The sequence below is a fragment of the Xyrauchen texanus genome, chromosome 34, assembly GCF_025860055.1.
Source record: "Xyrauchen texanus isolate HMW12.3.18 chromosome 34, RBS_HiC_50CHRs, whole genome shotgun sequence".
Taxonomy (NCBI): Eukaryota; Metazoa; Chordata; class Actinopteri; order Cypriniformes; family Catostomidae; genus Xyrauchen; species Xyrauchen texanus.
The window spans coordinates 13589749-13616102 of record NC_068309.1 but is presented as its reverse complement, the minus strand read 5'-3'; the positions used below and the strand labels follow the sequence as shown (position 1 = coordinate 13616102).

The window sequence follows — 26354 nt, the reverse complement described above, 5'->3', positions numbered from 1 at the left end:
CTTCCATAATCGAAAAGAGATAAGGGTATTAAAGCAGGATTTCTTATTAAAGCCTGAACAACAACAAGGAAGAACTGTTACAAATGTCTGTAAGCCATCATTTACAATGGGAAAAAGATCAATAACGGTATTCGTAACTAGTTTTAAATGCAGAATTAATGGGCTCTCTGGCGTAATCGATAGGATCAGATTCTACTGGGATGAGGGACATCTCCATTAAAGTTATTATATTGTATTATTCTATGAACTTGGAGCAAGAAAGCAGTGAGCTATTGATGAAGTGGAGACTTGGAGAACTGGTAAATCGAAGCTGTACTGTTGTTGTTTTTTTAGAACTAACCTGGGAACCATTTTGACAGAAGTAATATGAAAATGGACACTTGTCTATAGTGGCTAAGTTGTTAAACCACCAAAGCTTCAACAGGTGTATGTGGAGTGGACATTGACTCCTACTGGAATCCTCAAGCAACCAAAACCTTGATCTTTGAAAACCATCAAAATGAACCTCACCTCCCAACTCCTGGACCTCATGCTGGAGGCTTCCAACCTCTCTCGCTGGAAGTTCATCCAGGAATATTCCATCCCTCCTCTGGTGGCAGTGCCCAGACTCCCTAGTTCCTTGCTTCCAGTGTTTGGCATGCTCTACGTGCTCATCTTTGGGCTTGCAGTGGTGGGCAACGGGGCCGTGCTGGTCCTCTTATGTCGGAGGAAGGCTCTGCAGTCTCCAAGCACATTCTTCATTTGCTCTCTGGCACTCAGTGACCTCCTGATCTCCATTGTATGTGTTCCTGCAACAATGCTGCAACACTTCTTCACCAACTGGTTGGCAGGTAGTCATTATTTTGTACGTAATATCCATAAACATGCTTGGTGTTATTTACACTTGACTGAGTTGACATAAGAAAATTAAACTAGTTTATTGAACATTAGCCAACACACATATTCATCTGTTCTTATACTTTAAGAAAATGGTCTACACTACTAGCAGTCTTAGTTTCTGTGATGTCTTTGATGATTCCTAACTGTCTATATTCATCTGGCTGCCTCATTCTTCCTGTCACTTTCAAAGTTATAACACAAACCCAAGGTTTCCTGATGCTTAATTCATTCTCAGTTTTATTACAGGCAATCTTTGACAATAAAGTAAAGCTTTAAGGATACATTGCAGAAACAGAGATTGTAAAAAAAAAAACTTTGATGATGCGAAAAGCTAAAAGAGCTTAAATTAAATAAAAAAATCAGCACATAATAACTCAGGGACCTAACCTTCAATGTTGCATTAATCTCACAATTTAGTGCTTAATGAAAAGGTACAAAGGGTACAGGTTTTCTATGCATTCTTTAAATTTTCTTTACTAATTGTCAATGTTCGAAATGACTGAGCATTAACAAAACTATACAGCACAAAGAAGAAAAAAAAGATAAGATTAAGCAACATTTGTGTACATGGGCATTGGCACAGAATGAAAGATGCATTAGGAAGTTACACTTGTCTTGTGAATTCATGCCAGTGAATAAATAATGTACAAAATGGCACTTTTTCCTGGAATTGGATTTCTGAAAAGGCTATCCATAATAATGCAATATCCTGGTCCTATACATGTTACTGAAGTAAATTCTTATGACCTTTAGTAGCACCCTCTGAGCACAAAAATTGTAGATTATCGTAAGTTGTTTTTAACCAAAATAAAACTCTAATGCTCTGCAGTATTGAGGAACATCATAATTCATTCCAACATGTTCGTTTGTATTCTGAAGAGTGGATTACTGAGGTACTCACGTCAACTTTATTTATAAAGCACATTTAAAAACAACAAAAGTTGAACCAAAGTGCTGACAAAAGTTGAACCAATGTGCTGACTCAAGTCAACCAATCAAATGTTAAGACTATCTTGATTCCTAAGAGGACAAATTGAGTCACCATTCTCAGACATAATTTAGGCCTACCATTGCAGCAATAACAACATAAAAAAACGAAAATTCTATATTATTTATATTAGGGGTTTTCAAATTGGGCGAAAGTGAGCCTCCCCGTAGAGAACTTGATGACAGCCTCTCTGGAAGGGGAACATGTTCTATGGCTCCTTTGACCAAGAGATTTAGCAGTTTTTTCCACAGTAGCCATGCTTATTCCGGTTTCACGGTAGTGGAAACCACATCGTTGAAACACGGAGGACAGCGAACTAATTGGATTCTGTAGCCTGTTCCTACTGTTCTAAGGACCCACATAGAAACACCCGGCAGTAGCTTCCACGCTGCCAGGTTCTCTGAGATGGGTATACATTTTGACACTTCCTGTTGAGGGGATGTCGAGTGTTCCGCATCCTGGACTACGGCAGGAAGCAACGGAACACCCAACATTTTGCTGGAAACCGCTAACTCCTGAAACACCAGAGGCGGCGGGAATGGAGAGGTTTCATGGGGGTATCGGGAAGGTGCAGGTGAATGTCTCAAGGGGGGGCTACCCCCACAAGGCTGGGCGCTCCTTCCTGGAGATAACGGTCCTGAGGTATTGCTTTGGGGGCTGCTGAGGGCGACATGCTGGTCCCCAGTTTCTATGAGAGGGAGCGCGATTCGCCGTACTGCCCGCACTCAGGTCCTTCAACAGGTCAGCCTGGTATGCCTGCAACACTGCCATAGTGTGCAGGGCAGCACCAGCCTGACCTGCTGCCTAATAAGCTTTCCCCACAAGTGTAGAGGTGGTCCTGCACGGCTTTGTGGGGAGAGTGGGTCTCTTTAGAGATGATGCCGAGACAGGCGAGAGATAAACCGCAAGTGTCTCTTCTACCCACGGCATCATGGAATACCCATGTGCCTCAGCACCCACGATAGTCGAATATTTCGACATCAAAGGCACGAAGACACGGGAATTATAAGGTTTCCTACATGAATGAGAAAGCTCATCATGGAGGTCATCAAAGAAAGGAAGAGACTGATGTAGCGTTCCCTTCCTTTGGCCACCAGACAGAAATCTGTCTTCCAGCTTGGAGCGTTTGGGGAGTCTCTTGTTCGCGTGGCCAGTCTAGCTGTAGTCTGGCCACCGCCCGATTAACCACCTCGAGCAATTCCTCAACCACTTTATTATCGTGCGAGGAACACTCAGAGGTGGGTAGCTCAAAGGCCGCAGACTCAAGAGATTCGGCATCCCCCTCATGGGGCGATAGGGAAGAACCCGTCTCTCGCTCCTTGGCCAGATCCATATGAGTGCCCTGAAGGGTGAGGGTCAAAATCCCTTGTCTCTTCAGATATATCAATATATATATATATATATATATATATATATATATATATATATATATATATATATATATATCCTTTTATATCAATATCTATCTGTATTCTGTTGCTTAACTTCTTTAATAAAGTGATGAATTAACTATATGCATGATCACATATGATTCAAAGTATATTTCAGTTATGCATAACTGAAATATACTTTGAATCATATGTGTGTTGAATGCTAACTAGTCTCTTTTAGGAACATTCCAGAGTCTTTCTCTCTGTCCTGCATGTAGGCTGAAGGTCTTTTGGGGGATAAGCTTATCTGTGATGCTCTCCAGCCCCTGAGAATGCGTTAAACATAGGTTCCAGATGTATTCTGTGTTTGATTGTTACCTTTCCATGACTAATTATATGGTTTAAAGTCCTATGTAATAATACCTGAATAGTAGAAGTGTGATTTTCTCTTATTATTTCTTTAGGGAAGAAATGTATGTTATTTCTACCCCTCTCCTCTGCCCGAGGAGTGAATATTTTATCTCTCTGTTTTGGTTTAAATGGCCTGATAACGTTTTGCTCTGGCTCTCTTGTGCCCAGAGAAGAACTGTCGTTCGTCAGTGTTTTGTGTGTGCGTCTGACCTTCTACCCAGGTTTTGAACCCAGTGATGCACACCAGGCTGACTCGAAGACGCCCCGCGACCATCTGCGAGGTCACTTCAGATGTAAATCTCGGGCTCGGACGACAAGTGCGCTGATTAATGTTGATAGGCCGCATAGCTGTCTATATGTTGTGACTTTATGGTCTTTTAGCCAATCAGGAGTAAAATAATGGAATGTACGTCCTTGCAAATGGTATAATTGATGTAAGATTTTGTGTAAGGTACGAGTTGGCTTTCGATCTCCTCGTGAGACTTTGCCGCTGGCTCTACCAATTTCACTGCAGACTATACTTCAGTATAATTCTTTAATTGAACTTCTCGACTCCTGGTCTTCTTTCTCCATATCTGGTCCGGGTCATAACTGTTATACCCCTAACAGCCCCATGATGGAAGAGTGGCCTCTGATTCTCGGAAGTAAGCCTTTTGACTGAAGCATTTTGACTGAAAGCAGATCGCAATGCTCGCACCCACCCCGCACCAATGCAAGACTAGCATGCTCTTCCCCAAAACACACAAAACAAAACTGGTGTGTGTCCGTTTCAGCCATAGAGCATAATCACGGGAACACACACCGCTTGCTTTTTTTATCAGTCACTTTTATAATTTTTTTTTGAAAGAGAAAGTTTTCTGCGCACAGTCTAACAAATTCTAACTCCTAACAGAGGAAAATAGAACATTTTTGACAGGGTTGAGAAGCACAACACACACAGAATGGTCTGAAGACAAAAGACCTGACGATGCACCTGTGACGCATCTATTTATAGCCCCTGTACCGGCGCATCCTGATGATGTCACCGGCAGAGGCTATAAATTCTAGTCAATTTCATTGACGTGTTGCACACATATTCATAGCTGGTCACTCCTAAAGACGTTCCGCTAAATCAGCGCAGCATCAAAGTGTAGCTTTTGATAGGGAACAATAATATACTTTTTATCTTTGAGTTAGGGGCTGTTCAGAATGGACATATTCTTGCGCTAAAAACCATGACAAATTGAACAGAGTACGTGTCTCTAAACAGGTTTTTAACTGTTCAAGTTCTTTTTAACTTGGCATGCTGCACTTCTGTGCAGTGTTCTGCAAAAACAGCAAGACATGGTGCAGCTGTAAAACATGTTTGACTACCACAGTGGTTCTCAAAGTGTAGAGTCGGAATTGTAAGGGGGGCGTAAAAGACTACCCTAGTTTTCAAATCTTGTTCAATTTCACGAATTTAAATTTGCTGCAGTGACAATACACACCAGAACTAATTACATTTTGTGCCCAATTTTTTCTCCGCCACCTTCTCCTTAAATGGTGTCAGTCAGCTGCTCTTATGTTAACAAAGAAGTTCTCACGCGCTTACCAAATTTGAATGGGTGAAGGGAACATTTTCAGTGAATTAAGATTTACATTTTGTATTGTTCCTCATGCTACGCTATTGTATTGCTTCAGAATGTCATGTCATTGTATTTTTTTGTGAGCTATACCTTGAATATTACTCCTGCAAAGCAGAATCACTTTTTTATTTATTCACTTTTTTACATGCTCCATGTGAATGCCCCTTTACCAATTACAATACAAGATAATGGTAAATATTCCAGATTTAATTGGTAAATGATCACCACTTTTGCCACAATGTTGAATTTATGTTGTCATAAACAAAAACACAATGACATATAAAGAGGACTATTATATAGAAGTATAGGTAAGGGTCCAAGCAAGCACCCATCACACACTGAATGGGTGGATTTTAAAGATCTGTCCACAATATTGGACACCATCCATTAAAGGGTTAATGTTCATGGCCATCCTACAAAATGGACCTCCACTTTTACTGTGTTAAACATTCAAACCTCAACACACTGTGACCAGAAACAGCGTCACCGAGACTAGACGGGCACAATCACACCTAAATATCTGAATGTAGAATGCTCATTATTGCATTTTTCTGTGTTTATGTACAGTAATATTGTTTTTCATCACTTTCTTTCATCACCCTTATTATGTCTAACAACACATCCACTCCAAGATTTTGATGACAATGGAAGGTCACCATTGATTTAGTCCAGGTCTCGTCCCTGGTGGAACCTATGGTTCAATTGTAAGTGGGCACTAGTACTGTTCTCAGAATCATATTAGTTGCAGCAGCCTACCTGGTTCTAAACTAACAATATATGCTAAATAAATGAATTTTAAAATGCTATTGAGTGTTGCTGTATAGAAACAATGTTCAGTTATGTTTCTTTAAAATTAATCATTAATTTCCCATACATCATTTTACCATACCATTTGATTGGTAAAGAGTGATTATTAAAACTAAAAAAAGTGTTTTCAGAGGTATTCATGTTCCAATATTAAAAACTATATAATAAAAAGCAACCGCTTCTGGTAAACACATAACAGCAATACACAAGACACTTTTATTTGCTGAAAGTACTGATGCTGTTGGCTCTATTGGACCATTTGATCCTGTCATATATTATATTTTATAACACAAATACACCACATTCTCTTAGCTAAGACAGAAATAATTGTATGTCAAAGAATGTGTTATTATTCTTTTTATATGATATAATGGAATAGTTTATAAATAAATAGGCAGAGAAAAGAGAAAGACAGAAAGAGAGATAATGGAGTACCATTATAATTTTAATTGTTTTGATGTATCTTATATTACATTTTGCCAATGTAATTGCCATTTTACAATGCAATACTTCATGCATCAAAATAATCACCACTCAGATGCCCCATTTGCCCTTTAGGTTTTGTCGTGTGTAAAAATAAAGTCTGATATATGAAAAAAATAGGATCCTGACCAACCACAACAAAAGTAAAAAAATAAAGGTTTACAGACCACATGCAGAATCTGTTTATTACATTACATTAGTTAGCATGAACTAACAATGAATACTGCTTGTACAGCACTTATCAATCATGGTTAGTGTTAATTTCAACATATACTAATATATTTTTAATATAAAAATGTCTTTGTGTTAAAATTAGTTAATGGATTATGAACTAACATTAACAATGAGCAATAACTTATATTTATTAACATTAACCTAGATTAATAAATGCTGTAAAAATAAATTGTTAGTTTATTGTTAGTTCATAACACCCAATTAATTTAATAATGTTAACATATATAACCTTATTGTAAAGTCTTACCAACAATTAGGGATTCAATCTTAAAAATATGATAAAAAATACATTTTGATTTGCCACTGTCCTGAAGAAGCTGCATAGCAAATATTTAAGTATATTCCACAAGACAAAATAATAACTGAATTTTTTTAAAACAAATCATTCTGTTTAAAAATTAACATATCATTGCTTAATATGATGTGTTGCCTCCTGGAGCATCAATGGCTACTTACAACCATACTGTATAGCTTCAATGTCAAATTGCTTTATCCGGACCATGCAAAAAAAGAAAGGAAAAAAAGAAAAGAAGAAGCCATTATTATGATCCCTCTAAAAAAAAAAAAAAAGAAGAAGAAGAAGAAGAACAAAAAAGAAACATCTTAGAGATTCTGCAAGGGTATATAAAAATGTGCAGAACTGTATAACCTCAGATGCATGTCTGGCTGTGGCTGGCATTTATGTTACTAGACAAATCAGGCAATTTGCATCAACGTTTATTAGAACAAAATTACCCCATGCAAAAGCCATTAGCATGTGTCATGTTGTGTTTTAGATTCTGTCTGTTTCAAGAGTCACTGACCTTTCGTATAATGACCAGTCCGTTTGAAAAAAAAAAGTAATGTCCAATGTATTATAGGAATGATGCTAGTATGAAACTGGAAATATTTAGGATCAGGGAGGTCGAAAACAGTAATTAGTTTGTTATAGAATGACTCCTCAAGACTGCTGTGAGAAGACCAAGGCAACACAAGTCAAAATTGATCTATTAAATGGTAATTATTTGGAATGGGTAGCATTGTGATAAGCCTCTTGTCCTTCTTTACCCCATGTGCTCATCTCTCCAGACCTCTCCGATTGTCTCTTGTCCATTTAGATCAGTGTACTTTTTCTGCCCACTTATTTTCTTCTCTTTGTTGAAATATTTTTGTAAGGTCACCTCAATATTGTTCTTCATATATTTTTATGTATTACCATAAAAGGTATTACCAACACCATTTTTGCTCATGTGACATCATCCCCATTCACTCTCACAAATCTGTTCTCTGACCGAGTAATTTTCTGACTCACTGGTCACGTACACACTGCAAAGTTTTGTGCATGACAACTGCATTTACTGTCAAAAGTAATTCCCTAAATTATTGTTATTTGTGTGTACGGAACACTTGAGTTACTCCCGAAATAGGGATAGTTGACATAGTTTTAAATGGGGCGTAACCAAAAAATAAATCAATTGAGAACCACTCGTTTAAGATACTGCTTTTATATGGTGTGCTCTTTCTGTATCAATGGTGAAACTATTGTGGAGAGAAAAATTTGCCAATACAGAAACTCTAAAGAGTTTCAGTGTGCAAAAGAAAGTGATGTCACTGCATTTACAACTACTTGTTCACTTCTGTACTGTACACACTAGCGATTGTCACTACCTGAATTTTTAAGGGGTGAATTTGTATACATGATGTTGTCCCAGAATGAGGTGAACACACATTTAGTCTAATTTTAATGTCTCGTTTAGCTCAGTCACACTTATTCATTCACAGACATACGTTCACAATCACCAAGCTATTTCACTAACTCAAAGAATTTGTACTTGTAGGGGATTTTCTGTGCAAGCTAATACCATTCCTACAAGTGACAGCGATTGCAACCAGCATGCTTACCATGACATGTATTGCTGTGGAGCGTTTCCTGGGAATCCTTTATCCTCTGCAAGTCCGCAACAGCTACTTCCTTAGCCATGCCTTCAAGATGCTGGGTGAGTGACGGAGATAAAGAGAGAGACTTTAAATAAGTGGTTCTACAAATGTAACTTGCAACAGCAGCTACACTTTTGTCAGACATCATTACTCATAAAGCTTTTTACTACAATCCATACAAAATATTCACTTAAAGGGATTGTACACCCTTTCATTCCATCCCAAATGTGTATGACCTTTTTTCTTTTGCTGAACACAAACAAATATTTTTAGAAAAATATTTCAGCTCTGTTGGTCCTTACTATGCACATGAATGGTGATCACACATTTCAAGCTCCAAAAATCACACAAAGGCCACATAAAATTAATCCATACGTCTCCAGTGGTTTAATATATGTCTTCTGAAGCGATATGGTAAGTGTGGGTGAGAAACAGATTTAATATTTAAGTCCTTTTTTACCATAAATCTCCAATTTTGCTTTCACTTTTACAATGTCAAAGAATGTATCAAAGTGAAAGTGGAGATTTATTGTAAAAATTAACTTAAATATTTATCTGTTTCTCAGCCAAACTTATCATATCGATTCTGAACATTTAATGTAACCTTTGGAGTCTTATGGGTTACTTTTATTTAGCCTTCATGGGATTTTTGAAGCTTCAAATGTCGTCACCTTTCACTTGCATTGTAAGGACCAACAGAGCTCAGATATTCTTCTAAAAATCTTTGTTTGTGTTCTGTAGAAGAAAAATAGTCATATACATCTGAGGATGCATGAGGGTGAGTAAATTATGAGAAAATGTAAGCCCACATATAGTCCAAAATGTAACTTGCAGCAACTAAACTATTCCAACACAAATACAGACCAGTATATTTGCAGAGTTTTTTTTTATCTTGAGAAATGAAGACAAGTCCAAGCCTATGTAAAGAATTAATTTTTTTTTCATTACCTAAGAAGCATTGTTTTACCTACATATAGTGATTCTAAAACTTTGAAAGAAAAGTATTGTGTCTAAGTTTCATCTGTCCTGGCTTTACAGTGGCTGTGTGGCTGGTTGCCCTGGCAATTGCAGCTCCCATGTGGTTTGTCCAGAAAGTGGAGGTAAATAAGCAACCTTAAACTAAATCACTGCATTCATGTTCTCTCTGCCATTGCCAGTAACAATCCCTATCATCACCATTATACTCACTATTTGTACATTATTTTAGATTACTTGAGCTCATTCCTGTTGAATATTGTGTAACACACAAAACTCAAGTCATTAACACAGATAAGGAGACAGTGAACTGGGTCATGAACATTAATATTCAGTATATAAAGCCTTCACATTGTGATGAATAATCCTCATCTTACATCATGCATTCTTTTATGTCCATGTACTGTATTTGTACTGCTTATTGATGCTTTTGTGTGTTCTTAAGAGCTTCTTTCTCAAAAATAATCTTTAAGGAAATGTGTCAGTATCGCAAAAAGAAAATATATTACACACTTTTCCTTTTATTTTTTGACATTTTTTGAATCACTGAAATACAATGGAGGACAGATTCTCTTTCGAGGGACTGTAGTAATGATGTAAACAGTATGTGATGATGCCAAAAAAATAAATAAATAAATAAAGTGACCCAGTACAATGTCATTTGTGCTGTTTTTCCGACTTGGTATAACATTCAAGATTTTACCTTAGTTGATGATGAATCATAAGATCACATCTTTAACTTTAAAGCGGTCATGTTAGGCCTTTTTTATTCTTTTAATATGTTCCTTAAGGTTCATTTCTAATATTAGTAAAGTGTTTTGCACACAAACATTTTCCACCCTCATTCTGACCCTGTCAGAAACGCTCGGTTTTGGTGCTGATTTCCTTTAAGACTTGACGGTCTGTTATAATAACACTGTTATAATTTGCTCTCTGCTCTTGACTGACCATCCCTCTCTTCTTGCTATCTCACTGCTCAACGCTGCTGGGCAGGCTTCAGGAGTGATTAAAGATAAAGTAGGCATTGATGTTTTGCTGTGGAGGTGGTCAAGTCAAGTCAAGTCAAGTCAATTTTATTTGGATAGCGCCTTTCACAACACACATCGTTTCAAAGCAGCTTTACAGAATATTAGCATTAACAGACGATAAGAACTGTAATGTCTATAAAGTCGATTAATCATCATTGTGTAATTTAGATAAAATACGAATTTTAATAGTGTTTATAAATAATTAAATGATAATTGTATTAATAACCCCAGTGAGCAAGCTGTAGGCTGACTGTGGCAAGGAACACGAAACTCCATAAGATGTAGATTAATGGAGAAAAATAACCTTGGGAGAAACCAGACTCACTGTGGGGGACAGTTCCCTCTGGCTAACATTATGAATGTAATGTAAATATTAATTATGTATAGGTAAAATCATGGTTTAAAATTATTAAACTAAGTGATAAGGGTCATTGATTAAACATAGATTGTGTTTGAACTGTAAGATTAATGACCAAAGTCTTTGAAGTCCATCTTGATTAATTGCAGAAGTTCACATAGATGCAATTGTCCTTGTTAATTGGCTGATGAAGGCTTTTGTTGGCAATTGTTAGTCTAAGCATTTCATTTCAGGATCGTAGTCCATAAATAGACCGAGGTGATGCAGGTTGGAGTTGGCATAATTTCCTCCTCTGAAGTCCGTCATAATAGATTGAAGTGATGTTTGGCTGGCACCGGCTGCATTTAGTCATCATCATTCTGCGACATGTAGCAGTGGAGTCCAACATGAAGCAGGAATGGTGCTGGATCCAGCCGGTTCTGGTGACCTCAGGATAGGAGTCCCGAGGTTGAGACAGGGAAACAAATAAAAAGATGTAAGCGTAGATGCCATTGAATTTATTGCAGAGTTAGAGATCATGCTCAATGTTTCTGGTTTCTGGTTCCGGCAGACCCAACTAAAGCAGCCTAATTGTGGGATAAATTAGGTGTATGCCTGGCTAAATAGATGAGTCTTTAGTCTAGACTTAAACTGAGAGAGTGTGTCTGCATCTCGAACAGTGTTTGGGAGACTATTCTATAGTTTAGGAGCCAAATATGAAAAGGATCTTCCTCCTTTAGTGGATTTTGATATTCTAGGAACTATTAATAGGCCAGAATTTTGCGATCTTAATGAACGTGTTGGAATATAGCGTGTTAGAAGATCACTTAAGTACTGCGGAGCTAGACCATTCAAAGCTTTGTACGTAGTTAACAGAATTTTAAAATCAATACGGAATTTAACAGGTAGCCAATGTAACGATGATAAAATGGGGCTAATATGATCATATTTCTTGGTTCTCATCAGCACTCTGGCTGCTGCATTTTGAACCAATTGAAGTTTATTTATTGATCTTACTGGACATCCTCCCAGTAATGCATTACAATAATCTAGTCTTGAGGTCATGAACGCATGAATTAGTTTTTCGTCATCAGCAACCGAGAGCATATGCCTTAATTTAGCAATATTTCTTAGGTGGAAGAATGCTGTTCTACAAACATTTGTAATTTGATTTTCAAAGGACAGATTGGTATCAAATATAACACCTATGTTCTTTGCTGTTGAAGATGATGTAACAGTACATCCATCTAGAGTCAAATTATATTTTAGTGGCTTATTTTTAGAGTTTTTTGGTCCAATAATTAGAACCTCTGTTTTGTCAGAATTGAGTAGAAGGAAATTTCTGGCCATCCAATCTTTTATTTCATTGATACACTCTGCTAATTTTGAGAATTGTGAAATCTCATCAGGTTTTGAAGAAATATATAGTTGTGTATCGTCAGCATAGCAGTGGAAACTTATTCCACGATTCCTGATAATATCTCCCAGGTGAAGCATATACATGGAGAAAAGCAGAGGCCCTAAAACTGATCCCTGTGGCACTCCATACTTTACTTTTGTTTGGTTTGACAATTCCTCATTTAAATAGACAAAGTGGTAGCGGTCTGCTAAATATGACCTAAACCATGCTAATGCCACTCCACAAATTCCAACATAATTCTCCAGCCTATTCAAGAGAATGTTGAGATCTATTGTGTTGAATGCAGCACTAAGATCTAAAAGCACTAGAAGAGAAATGCAGCCGCGATCAGATGATAAGAGCAAGTCATTTGTAACTCTGATAAGTGCAGTCTCTGTACTGTGATGAGGCCTAAATCCTGATTGAAATTCTTCATATATACTATTTCTCTGTAGAAATGAGTAACCCTGTAGCAAGGGTAAAGGACGACAGAGATTTTTTATTTATATTTGTATTTGACGGTGTCACATTAAGCATTATTAGTTCAAAAGACTTACATTTATATCCTGTCCTCTGAGTAACACCAAAAACTTCACTGTAAATTGTAGCAACACCTCCTTCTCGACCCTTCAGACGAGGTTCATGTTTATAACAATAACCTGGGGGAGTAGATTCATTTAAACTAATATATTCATCCGGTTTAAGCCAGGTTTCAGTCAAACAGAGCGCATCCAATCTATGATCTGTAATCATTTCATTGACAATTAGTGCTTTGGTAGCAAGAGATCTAATGTTTAGTAGCCCTATTTTTATATGATGTTTATTTTTAATTTGTTTGTTTTGTTCAAGTTTGACCTTAATCAAATTTTTTCTAAATGATTTAGTGAGGGTATTGTGTTTGGTAGTTCGGGGAACAGACACAGTCTCTATGAGATATCTAGGTGATACAGTCTCTATGTGTTGTAGTTTATGTGACCTGTGTGACGTCTCATGGCAGCTAGCAGATGTGGTCAGATGTAAATGTTTACCATATTGTGACATCACAATGCGGAGGAAGTAGAGAACGATTTAAAAATCTATTTTAGCAGTGAGGAGTAAGTTTTGAGTTCTGAAACTTACAGAATGTTTTTTAAAGTACTATGAAATATATACACTGGCGGCCAAAAGTTTGGAATAATGTACAGATTTTGCTCTTATGGAAAGAAATTGGTACTTTCAACTGATCATAATGTATAGTCATTAATAATGTGAAAAATTACTATTACAATTTGAAGAAAAAAATTCACAACTTAAACTCCTTCAAAAAGTTCTTATCAAAAAACCCTCTATGTACAGCAATGACAGCTTTGAAGATCCTTTGCATTCTGGCTGTCAGTTTGACCAGATACTCATGTGACATTTCACCACACTTCCTGTAGCACTTGCCATAGATGTGGCTGTCTTGCTGGGCACTTCTCACACACCTAACAGTCTAGCTGATCCCACAAAAGCTCAATGGGGTTAAGATCCATAACACTGTAACGCTCAGCCTAGATTTATAGGAGATGATACACAAAAACTACGGTCTTGACCCCAAGTTTGTATGGTGATGAAGTTTATAAAAAAAAAAAGGCTAGGAAGACAACAGCTCGATTTAAACCCAAGGTGTATTTACAATAAGTAGAAGAAAAAACATCAAAGTGAATCCAGACATATATATATACAAATGTACAAAAGACAAACAAGAAAGCAAAAAAAAAAAAATAATAAATGAAAAGTAGATGGAATGACTATAGGAGTCCCGTACAATGTCCTGTTTATGTGTGTGTGTTGAATCTGCCTCACCGGTGGTTGTGTGTTAAGTCCGTGAGCTTGATGTGAAGCAGCGCTGTTCTGTGACGAAATCCAAAGGTGAAAAATCAACAAAAAAGATAATCCCACAGTGTCTTTCTGTTCACAGTCTGTAACAGCTTCTGGAGGAGGTTTTCGCGCGATCGATCATAAATCCCCTTGAGCATAAACGTGTCGCTCCTGAACGCCGGTTTCCCTGCTCCATTTAAACGGAAGAAAAAAGTCATCCAGCTGATTTGAAGTGACGTCAATGGGAATTCCCTGGAGCTTCGCGACAGAACTCTCGCGAGAGTTAAACGGGAACTCAAAAACACTTAACTTGGCAATAAACCCAGGAAAATAACATATATTAATTATGGCTGTTTTCAAAGAACAATTAGATTTTTTAACAGCAATATATATATATATATATATATATATATATATATATATATATATATATATATATATATATATACTTATGTGGCAGCGCTACAACACTCTTTTCCAAATATCTGTTGTCCAATGTCTGTTTCTTGCCACTCTAACCTCACTTTCAAAAGTAACTTTTTCTTAGCAATTCTTCCCATAAGGCCTGCACCCCTGAGTCTTCTCTTTACTGTTGTACATGAAACTGATGTTGAGCGGGTAGAATTCAATGAAGCTGTCAGCTGAGGACATGTGAGGCGTCTGTTTCTCAAACTAGAGACTCTGATGTACTTATCCTCTTGTTTAGTTGTACATCTGTCCTTCCACATCTATTTCTGTCCTTGTTAGAACTAGTTGTCTTTGTCTTTGAAGACTGTAGTGTACACCTTTGTATGAAATCTTCAGTTTTTTGGCAATTTCTAGTATTGTATTGCCTTCATTCCTCAAAACAATGATTGATTGACGAGTTTCTAGAGAAAGCTGTTTCTTTTTTGCCAATGTTTGACCTAATATTGACTTTAAGACATGCCAGTTTATTGCGTTCTATGGCAACTCACAAACAAACACAAAGACAATGTTAAGCCTCATTTTACGAAGCAAATAGCTTTCAACTTTGATGTAATGGGAAAAAGTGTTCTAGTACCAAATTAGCAATTTAGCATGATTACTCAAGGATAAGGTGTTGGAGTGATGGCTGCTGGAAAGGGGGCCTGTCTAGATTTGATTAATAATGTCCTGACTATACTTTGTGATCAGCTGAATGCCACTTTGGTGAATTAAAATACCAATTTCCTTCCGAAACAGCTAAATCTGTACATTATTCCAAACTTTTGGCCACCAGTGTATGTATGTCTAAAGATCAAGGAAAATTTGAAAACCTCATGTCATGACCCCTTAAAATATAATTGTTATCCATGTTATATTTAATCTGCAACACATTGTGCATCACACATTCAATAAATATAATGGTAGGAATAAACTACACATTACAACATGCATCATTATATCAAAACATCAGCGGCTCTCCACATGAAACATCTCATGACAGATCTTCAACGATGCACTGTTTCTCCAATAGAACTTATTCAGACTAGCGCCAACTTTGATTTATGATGGGAATAAAAACGAGGCTGTGAGGCGTACACTTACCTTCTCTTCGCTTCAATAGCTCTGTATAAGGCTATTAAAAAGCTCCTAAAACACATATAATTTTCCCCAGCTCATGTTATCTGGAGTTTGTGTTTACTGAAATTTTTTGGAAAGACATTTTTCAATGTTTAGTCAGCGGAACGAACCAAAAACACTTTAAACAATTGTACAACCCATTGAAGAGTTTATCTCTCATAGCATCTTTGTAATTTCTACCCAAATCAAAGATGGCACTGCTATGAATTAGGTCTATATGGTATGAAGCATTGTAGGGAAGTGTAAATAAAAAGTAATGAAGAATATTGAAAGAATGATGGTAAAAATGAAATGAGGAACGTGCATGTCATGATAGCATGATGATTGACAGGCTGTGTACTATGACTGGATGCACGTAACAATGCGACTGAGGGTTTTAAAGTGCGATTTTATGATGTTATGTCTCAATACTTGCACACTTTTTTTGCTACACACAAAAAGTAGACTCTTTTCCATCACAAAATGCACTTTGTACACAATGTACACACTTTAAGGGCACAGTATACTGCAAGAAGGGGAGTCGGGATGCAAGGAATTACTTTATGAAATGGTTTGTAATTATTAAACAGAAAGAGGACATGAAATAAGGAGGAAAGAAATGCTGATGGTTTAAATATATAAGTAGAATAAATCTTGACTCTTTGACTCAGTAATGCTCATGCATGAGTGTTAATGCCAGCAATACTAGATGCATCAAGTCTATTAGAAATAAAAAGTAGATGCTGACTGTGCTAAAAGGAGCCATTCAGGGTTTCAAATACAATGTCTATGCTGTTTTCATTGTAATGTTAGTTCTGATTGCCTTCCATTTATCATGTTTGTGACTAGGAAGTATTTGTTTGTTTCTCTTATTTATTATCCTTGTGTGTGCAACCCATTCAACACTTTTTTTCTTTAAAGATGTCATGCATGCATCACTCAGTCCACAAAGCAAATTTTTTCATTTTATGCTGTTTCAAGAAGCAGATAAACTTCATATGAAGGATAAAAAAAACCTTTAGCCATTAAATCAGACCATTACAATTCATCCATTGAAAATTATGAAACATAAAGTAATAATGAGCAGTATTATTCAGTATTATGCACTTGAATTCATCAGCTTTGATCTGTGAAAATAACTAGTAACTAGTTCATTCTAGTAACTGCCTTTAGCCTGCACTTCCTTTATAGCTGTAGCTCTTAATCACAGGTCTGTTCAGATTGGGCTATAGAGAAGAGTGAAATACAATGCTAAATTTAAATAATAAAATGCAACTAAGCATATAATTATGAATAAAGGATAGGCAAAATAATAGTCTTATTAATTATATATTTAAAAATAATTGTATTATTTCAAAAGGGAGTAGAAAATACTTCCCATTTCTTTTGTTATTTGTAAAATGCAAATGATAATATGACCCTGTCTACAACAAAAAATAAATATGGCAATTGTGTGTGGTTGCCACTTGACGTGAAATGTAAAATTTGGGTTCTGAAGCAAAACCAGTTAGGACTCACTGCTCTATAAACATATTATTTTCACAGTGTTAATCCTAGCAAAAAAGCCAAGAAAGAGGCTTTGAACATGAAGATTGCACCATGGAATAAACTTCCTTTTTCCCTTACCATTTAATTATCCAGGTCAAATATGACTTCCTGTTCGATGTCCACCATACATGTTGCTTGGAAGTATGGCCAAGCCATCAGCAGAGGAGAGCCTACACTACCTGCCTGTCAGTTCTGTTTTTCATGGCCCCGTTGGCGACCATAGCCTTTCTGTACTGGAAGATCATGAGAGAACTTTGGGGCAAGCACAAAGTACATGACGTCATGTTTCAAACTCTCCCGGGATCTGAAATCAACAAGATTACCAGGTTAGTTAAAGGAGTAGTTCACCCAAAATTATTCTCTCATCATTTACCCTCACGCCATCCCTGATGTGTAATACTTTCTTTCATCTACTGAACAAAAACGCAAATTTTAGAAGAATATTTCAGCTCTGTAGGTCCATACAATGCAAGTGAATGGTGACCAGACCTTTGACGCTCCAGAAATCACATAAAGTTAGCATAAAAGTAATCCATAAGACTCCAGTGGTTTAATATATGTCTTCTGAAGCGATGCAATCACTTTGGGTGAGAAACAGATCAATAGCCCCTTTTTACTATAAATCTCAAAAAAATATATATTGATCTGATTCTCACCCACACTTATCATATCACTTCTGAAGTTACAGATTAATCCACTGAAGTCATATGGATTATTTTTATGCAGCTTTTATGTGATATTTGGAGCTTGAACGTTTTCAATTTTTTCCATTTTATGCACCTACAAAGTTGAAATATTCTTCTAAAAATCTTTGTTCAGCCAGATATATATATATATATATATATATATATATATATATATATATATATATGTTGCTTGGAAAATATATATATATACAATGCTTGAAAAGTCAACTCACCATAGAAAAGAGGAAAAAACCTTTAATGGTGTCATTGTTATTTATAGCTAGACCCCCTCACCTGAAACTAGACATGTCTTATTAAAATAATTAATCATGGATAATTTTTGATTTTAGAAGTTTCAGAAAGAGTCTGTTTATTATTTGTAGGTATACATCTAAAAGTATTTTTTATCATTTTAATTAAGTTGGAATCTTTTAATTATTTAAATATGTCTTATTTTAAATACATTTTAAGTGATCTAGAGAGGTAGAGACTACCCTTGGAAGTGTGTTAAGGCCCCCTAGTAGGTCCAGGCCCCCTGATTGAGAACCACTGCAGCACATTACACCTCAATGTTTTTTGTTTTTCTTAGATGAGATAATCTTGGTAGGCTGCTATAAATTAAATACTGTTTGACTGCACCACCTGTGTTGTGCAACTTTACGTGCTCTTATTGTACCAAGCTGTTATTGACATGCCTGTAACATTGGCTCTCATTCTCAGGAGAAAAAAACGTGCGGTAAGAATGATGGCCACCGTGGTGGTGCTCTTTGCTTCCTGCTGGGCGCCTTTCCACCTGGTCTCCCTCCTGCTTGACTACGGTAACACAAAACGTCTTGTGAAATTGTCTCTCCTTTACTGTTGTAAATCACTTTCTTTTTTCAAAGTAACTGACCACAAAAAACCAATAGCAACACCATTTGCTGAAAATTGTAGCTCTCAATTCTCATTCACATACATTCAATTATGGCACATAAAATAGTTTACACAAAGTTGGTTTTCATATGTCTTGTAACCGAAAACAATGTGCCATTTTTGAATGTATGTGAACGGGAATGATATTTAAAAGTTATTTTCACCATATGACAAATGTGTAGTAATACACAGTGGGGTTATGAGTCTCATTCCATTTATGGATTTGTATTTTATTTACTCGAGTTAATTAACCAAATGTGTTTGGTTTTAGTTTAATCATTATTATTATTTTTATTCTTGCTCGACTAATTTATTAACTGCAAATAATCGACAATCGATAATTTAATAAACATCCAAGTAATTACTCAACTCAACTTGTACAGTAAGTGCAGAACATTGCACCCAATAGTTCATTCATAATTGGTTTAAACCTTTTTTACTTTTTGCAGAGTTATGTCCAGTTAATTCTCATGCAACTATAATGCATTTCATGGTTTTCCATTCATCTGACATTCCTCTCTGACCTCACCTTTCCGAATGCAAGGAATAGAGCTATTTATGCCAGTTAAGAGCAAGATTATTCCTATAGTGACTTTGTCCATCTGCACTCATACACTCTTCAGTACTTGAAGTGCACCAAAAAGAATCATTATTCCAGGGGTTCTGCAACTCTAATCACTCCTGTGGCCTCTCTTTGCACTCATGTATTGTACACTCATGTTCCGAGATTTACTTCACTATTTGGGTGGCTTTGGCTCAGTTGGTAGAGCATTGGTGTGTTAATGGGTGATTGGGACACAGTGTTAAGCGCTGTGGTAACCTCTAAGGTTAAAAAAAAGCACTATATAAGTGCAGACCATTTGTGATGTTTTTATTACCTCAGCACAATATTTGGTTTAAGCCATTTTTTACACTTGAACATCCTTGGCTTAATTATCAGTCTGCCTAGTATTGTGTCTACTTCACGATTATCTACTCAAAACACCATTCATTCCTTCTGTTCTTGTCTCAAAATGTAAGAACGGGGTTTATAATTTTAAGTGAAATGAATATTTGCCTAAAGACACATTGTGTGGAGCCTCTTCCATAAGGAAATTATAGTTTTAGAGAATACAATGGGAAAAAAGGTATATGGAACATAAACATTGTGTATCTTATTTATCAACATAGACACAAAATGTGTGCTTTAAGTCTCTTCATATTGTTTAAATAACTTTACAGTGACAGATGAAGTTTTTCCTTTTGAGTTTTTAATTAATTTTAGATATTCATTATGGTCTTTGTACAATTTTGCACATACTTAAAGAGGTAATATCATGAGGAATCTGATTTTCATGTATCTATTGATATAAGAGAGCTAGGTTTACTATGAAAACATACTATAACTTTCATAACACAAAAATTCCTCCCCAGTCCAAAAAGACCATTTACTGAAACTATGCTGAAAAAAACAGCTTGTTCTGAAATCCTTGAATTTGTGACATCAGAAACTCAAAACTTCCTTTTTTTTACAACCACTTAGACTTATCAAATCATGCCTACATATTTAATATATTTTTTTGTATGTTCAAATGGCAAGTGGAGGAAAAGTCACCAAGTCTTGTACCACTCAGATAAAGGAAACATCATGTTTACTGTTGTAACCTCCATTCCCTGATGGAGGGAACGAGATGCTGTGTCACAATGTAGTGACACAAGGGGTCTTTCTTGAGAGCCTCACGTACCTCTGAACTTGAGAAAAGGCTAATGAGAAATTGGCAGACAGAATTTGCATGTCCCGTCTCCAGACATACAGGTATAAAGGGAAGCAGGCATGCACCTGTCAGTCAGGTTTTTGCACTAAGGAGCAGAGAACAAGGTACGGCTGTTTACAGTGGTAGGTCTAGTATCGTGGCAAGGGGGACACAACGTCTCATTCCATCCATCAGTGAACGGAGGTTACAACAATAACCATGACGTACCCCTTCTGTCACTCACTCGACGTTGTGTCGCATGTAGTGACACAAGTGGTCCCATTTAAAAGCGCCATGCACTAGACTGTGTTACGTGAACTGTTGACACAGGTGCAAGCAAGCTACTGCACCTATAAGGGGGGAACAGGTAACATGACTATCATGGGCGCAAGCCAGCCGCGGCCTTTTCTCTCTCTATGTTTCTCGTCATAGAGCATCTTAACGCTATGAAATGCGTCCGGGATGGCAATCTTTTCCATTCCTATTCTTTCAGGGGGAAAAGACCCTGCCGAGACCACATCCTGCCCAGACTGGGGGGAGGTGACATGTGGCCAAAACGTCACATGGGTACATGGGCTGATGAGGGAGGAGCTCTACAAACACAGCGACCGGGGACAGAGGGACTGCCCAAGGGAGACGCGGGTCCACCGACAGGGGGACCGTACTGCAGAAAATACATCACAGGGAGTTTCCTGAAGAGGGAATTAGGCCTGTGGAGCCCTACCCCAGTAAAGGGCACTTGCGGCTCGTAGTAGTTCTGGCCACAAATTCCTATGCTGAATTTGCAGTCCAGAAGGCTAGGGAGGAAGAACATCCAGGAAGCGAGAGCTTAGTGGCTAACCTGGGAGAGAGAGAGCACACTAGATCACTTTGGTGAGGGGCGCTAAGTGCAAGCAGAACACCCGGTTGGCTGTTCCGTATTACAGAGTTTGCGTCATGGTGGGCCGTGATAGTGGCTACATACACCTTCAAGGTGGAGGGGGACAGCCTCCCCTCCAACCTCTAGTGCAGGAATGAAAGCACTGACCGAACTGCGCATCTCTGCGGGTCTTCAGACCGGGAAGAACACCAATTTGCGAACAAGCGCCACTTTAGGGTCCGCTGTCGTGTTGAGGTTGCCCGGGATATGAATGGCGCTGACCCGAGTCTGCTGACTCCAAAGGAGGAGATGGCGGGCGAGTTGTGACATATGACAAGAGCGCACGCCGCCTTGGTGATTTATGTACGCGCTGTCTTTGAGAATGTCTTAACTCCATGCCGAGAAAAGGGATGCTCTGAACCGGGGGAGTTTGAATCTTTTCCCAGTTGACCTGAAGCCCTAGATGGCTGAGCACCTGGTCCCTGTGAGCACATAGTAACTCTCGAGAATGAGCTAGAATGAGCCAGTGATTGAGGTAATTGAGTATGGGGGTGCCCATTTCCCGTAGCGGGGCTAGGGCTGCCTATGCGACCTTGGTAAAGACGCGAGGGAACAGGGACAGGCTGAAGGGGAGGACCTTGTATTGAAACAAGATTGGCCACAACCCACCGCCTTTTTTGGGTACGATGAAGTAAGGGCTGTAGAGACACTTCTTCATCTCGGCTGGAGGGACAGGCTCTATCGCGTCCTTGAGTAGCAGAGTTGTAATCTCTGTCCGTAAGGTTCTGGCATTTTAACCGCGCATCGAAGTGGAGCGAATGCTGCTTAAACGAGGGCGCGGTGCGGGGTGGCTGAAATTGCTTTCCCTCAGAAGGGAGAAAGCCGCAATTGCAAAGTTGCCATGGCTATGTTCTTGCAATGAGAACATAAACCATTCATATATGCTGCCTCCGTGTGATCGCAGCCCAGACACACGAGGCAGCGCTTATGATAGTCATTAGCGGAGAGAAAACAGCTGCATCCAGGAACTACACTGAGGCAGAAAGACATCTTTAAAAAGACACATCCTGAAAAGGACGTTCAACGTATTGCTCTTTTGTGAATGAAAATACTCTCTTTTAGAGGGGAAGATACTTCTCTTTTAGAGGTATACACTCTTTTACAGAAGCGCTGTCGAAGTGCCCAGGGGCATGGACTGCACAGCATTCAGAGAGGGAGAAAGCTACTGGTAACGCACCATAGATCCAACAGCAATGCTCTGACAGAGGTGAGTGGAACAGTAGTGAGACTCAGCTTGCTGCTGCTCAACCGCTCGGCTCCGAAGAAAAAATCTGACTGACAGACGCATGCCCGCTTCCCATTATACCCATGTGTCCGGGGGCAGGACATGCAAATTCTGTCGGCCAATTTCTCATTGGCCTTTTCTCAAGTTCAGAGGTACATGAGGCTCTCAAGAAAGACAAGTTGTGTCACTACATTCAACACAACTTCGAGTGAGTGACAGAAGGGGAACCATTGTTTATTAAATCAGCAAAAGATTCATATAAAAATGACCAAAGACTATAAGAGGGTTAAGAAAGGCAACAAAAAAACTGTGTTTACATGCGATTTGAAATAATCAGATTATTTTCTGCTTCGGATGTCAAAATGTAAACAGGCATATGCACATAACAGGCAACAATTGCACACATTGTATAAGCCGGTAAGAGCGCATGTTTAGGTGTTTTTTATGAATCATGAGATCTGGATAATGGGCAAAATTCAACTTATGCACCATTTACAGTATGGTCTTAACACAATAAAGTTGAATTGTTTTAGTTATTTACTTGACCTTACACGTTTTCGGCATATTAACCTTAATTGATGTAAGAATTTGGGTGTAAAATTGCTCAATGTTTTGTGAACTTGTCACAATGTAATACAGGCTTTGAAAAAGAGGCTGTTATGGAAGGATGGAGCAGTGCAAACTATAATAGACCTGAAAGCAAACCTTCAGCAGTAATTTATAGATTAAACATCATAAGTGAAAAAGTTTTTTCTTGATTTGTAGTAAAACTGACTCACACTTTTGTTACAAATGTTCTCACACAGGCCAGCTAGACCTCGATCTAGACTCCGAATTTCTCCTGGTCAGTTTGGTTCAGATTCTTGGATTTAGCAATTCGGTTTGCAACCCAGTGGTTTATGCTGCCCTCAACACCACCTTCAAGAGGGACTTGCTAGCTCTGCTTACCAGAGGATGGTGCTCCAGCAGAGGTTGCTGCTTTTGCCGGGTTTCCTGTTGGTCCTGGAGGACTCACAAGCAAGTGGGCATCTCAGCAGTGGAGTCAGTTGAGCCCAGATGGGGCCTGGATAGGACAAGTGGAAAAGGAGTCATTAGATCATGGAGTAAATTGGCATGGGAGCTGGAACCAGAGAGGCCTACAACCAACTTGTTCCCCCACATGAACCTGCTTAGCACAATCAGACACAAAACAACCTCCAGTACTATGATACTAAGTGTTATTGACCCACCACATACAGACAGCACCTCTAGATCTGACCACCCTTTAACAGGGATGCTGGATGTATGAATGATAACAAGAGATGGCAGTGATACCTGCCCACCATGGAAAGTGAAACAATACCTGTGTCAGGCTATGCATACTTCCATTCTGCATGGTATGCAAAACAAAGTACGTCAAATTAGTAGGATTTCAGAATACTGAGTATTAAAGATACAGTAACTGAACAACACCCAAATGACTTACTGCATCTGCTGAAATGTGCAACCATTGGAAACTTTACTATGTCATTGGTCCAAGGGAACTTAGGAGCCGTCAGATTCAAAAAGCTGAAAATAACAAATGGCGGAGAACTATGGCAGCATTTTTCAAGGTTTTTCAAGGTATCAAGAAAGCAGTCCCTCATGGTTGAAATGTACATTGTTACACATTTATTTTTGTATTAGATTAATCTAGTTAGATAAAGGGAAAAGGCAAATTCAATGAGCAGAAAAAGTGTCTTGAAAAAGTGACAAACCGTTTGAAACCAGTATTTCATCTCAGTTCTTGTTGGAAATGTTGTGAACTTGGTACAACACAAATCAAGGCAATAGAAATCTCACATGAAAAGCATTGTATGATCCTGCCTTCAGAAACATAGTGTCCCATTCTGGGAAGGTAATGCATGATGTGGATGTTCAAACAGGAAACACACATCCAACAACATGCGGCCGCCAATCGTCAGAGATTTGAAGCATGAGTTGCTTAGTGCTACTTTTAGAACTAAGGCTATATCTGTGAATTAAGTATGAGGGTGAGTCACTAGTTAACAATTTAAAATAATCAGCTTTTTGTCTGTGTTAAAGATAAACAAATTGTGAAGACTTCAAGTGAACAAAAAAAAGACCAGTTTTATCATTAGATTTGGGCTCTGAACAAGCCAGAAACATTTTCTGTTGAAGCAAGACCATGTTTGTAAACATTCATTTAAAGGGATAGCTCACCCAAAAAGGTAAATTCTGTCATCATTTACTCTTAATAGCTCATTTTTTGTTCCATGGAAGAAAGAAAGTCAAAGAGGTTTGGAACAATATGAGGGTGAGTATATAATGACAGAATTATAATTTTTGGGTGAACTGCATTTATAAGACTTCTAGCAGTGAACTCATAATGTTTTGCCTTTTGCAATCCTTTATTTCTAGTCTTATGTAAATCTGTTTTTTTATCTTTTCCAGAAGTGTTTGCAGTGTCTTGTCTAAGCAAATATGGTTAGGTTATGATTAATATGGGTTTTGTCCTTGGATGTACCCGAAGTTTACAGGAAGTTTCGAGTTTATTCAGGAGGAGCATGCATAGCAGTTTGGAGGTACTCAGTTGAGTGTGGATTCCACAGCCTCCATTAAGCCATCAAGTGGATTTAGAACATGAAAGTTGGTTAGATTGCTATGGGCAATGGCACACTATTCTACACTCGAAGATAGATGCAGGTTGCTTGGGAAGGGGACGTCTTGCACCCTGACAATTCAGCTCAAAATAACAGCAAAATGTTGAATGTTAAATTTTGAATTTTAAAAGCTGTCTTATGTAAAAGATTGCATTTTTAAAGATTTTTGTGTCTTTATTTTTCTAGTAATTCATAAAAAATGTCTTATTATTTTGTATTATTATTAGGAACATAAATTTTATTGATTGATATATTACATTCCTTTTAATGAATTGATGGAAACATTGCTTGTCTTTTTCTTAATAAAGTCCTAGTGAGTTCATCCAACCTTTAAATACTGTGGAGTATCTTCCTCTCTGAAATGAAAGCCTGATTAAGTTTTTCTTTGCCTCAGTATGTCGGCTCTGAAATGACTAAGCAGTGTATAGAAATGATTAGCAGAGTATAATACAAGTTTTAAAAAGGCAGCAGATTGCATAAGGCATTACTTTATTGTTAATGATTTTTATGCAGTCACTGTAAAATCTGATATTTATACTGTAGGATCTTACATATTTATTATTTGTTTGTTTAGTTTTACATAGTTTGTGTATTTTACCTAAAGACAATCTAAAAAGCAATGTTATGAAAAATAAATATTGTTCCATCTGTCAGAAAAACAAACAGACATTCAAAACATTTTACTGAAGGACAGTGAAAACAACTGTGTGAAGAATCTACCATGTTGACACTTGCTTAAGTGCTGTTTGGATCATTTCACAATTATATTCTATTACAATTATAAATTGTAAAAAATGTGTGTGTGTGTGTGTGTGTGTGTGTGTGTATATATATATATATATATATATATAC

The 26354-nt window shown here is 37.7% G+C and overlaps 1 protein-coding gene across 1 annotated transcript; it reads left to right on the top strand.

Annotated features, from left to right (window-relative positions):
- Positions 1 to 499: 499 nt before the first annotated feature.
- LOC127627358 (pyroglutamylated RF-amide peptide receptor-like) lies at positions 500 to 24148 on the top strand. Its single transcript, XM_052103701.1, has 6 exons — positions 500 to 830; positions 8597 to 8755; positions 9735 to 9796; positions 17479 to 17711; positions 18792 to 18889; positions 23667 to 24148. The coding sequence occupies exons 1-6, from the start codon at positions 500 to 502 to the stop codon at positions 24146 to 24148; spliced, it is 1365 nt and encodes a 454-aa protein (XP_051959661.1).
- The last annotated feature ends 2206 nt before the right edge of the window (positions 24149 to 26354 follow it).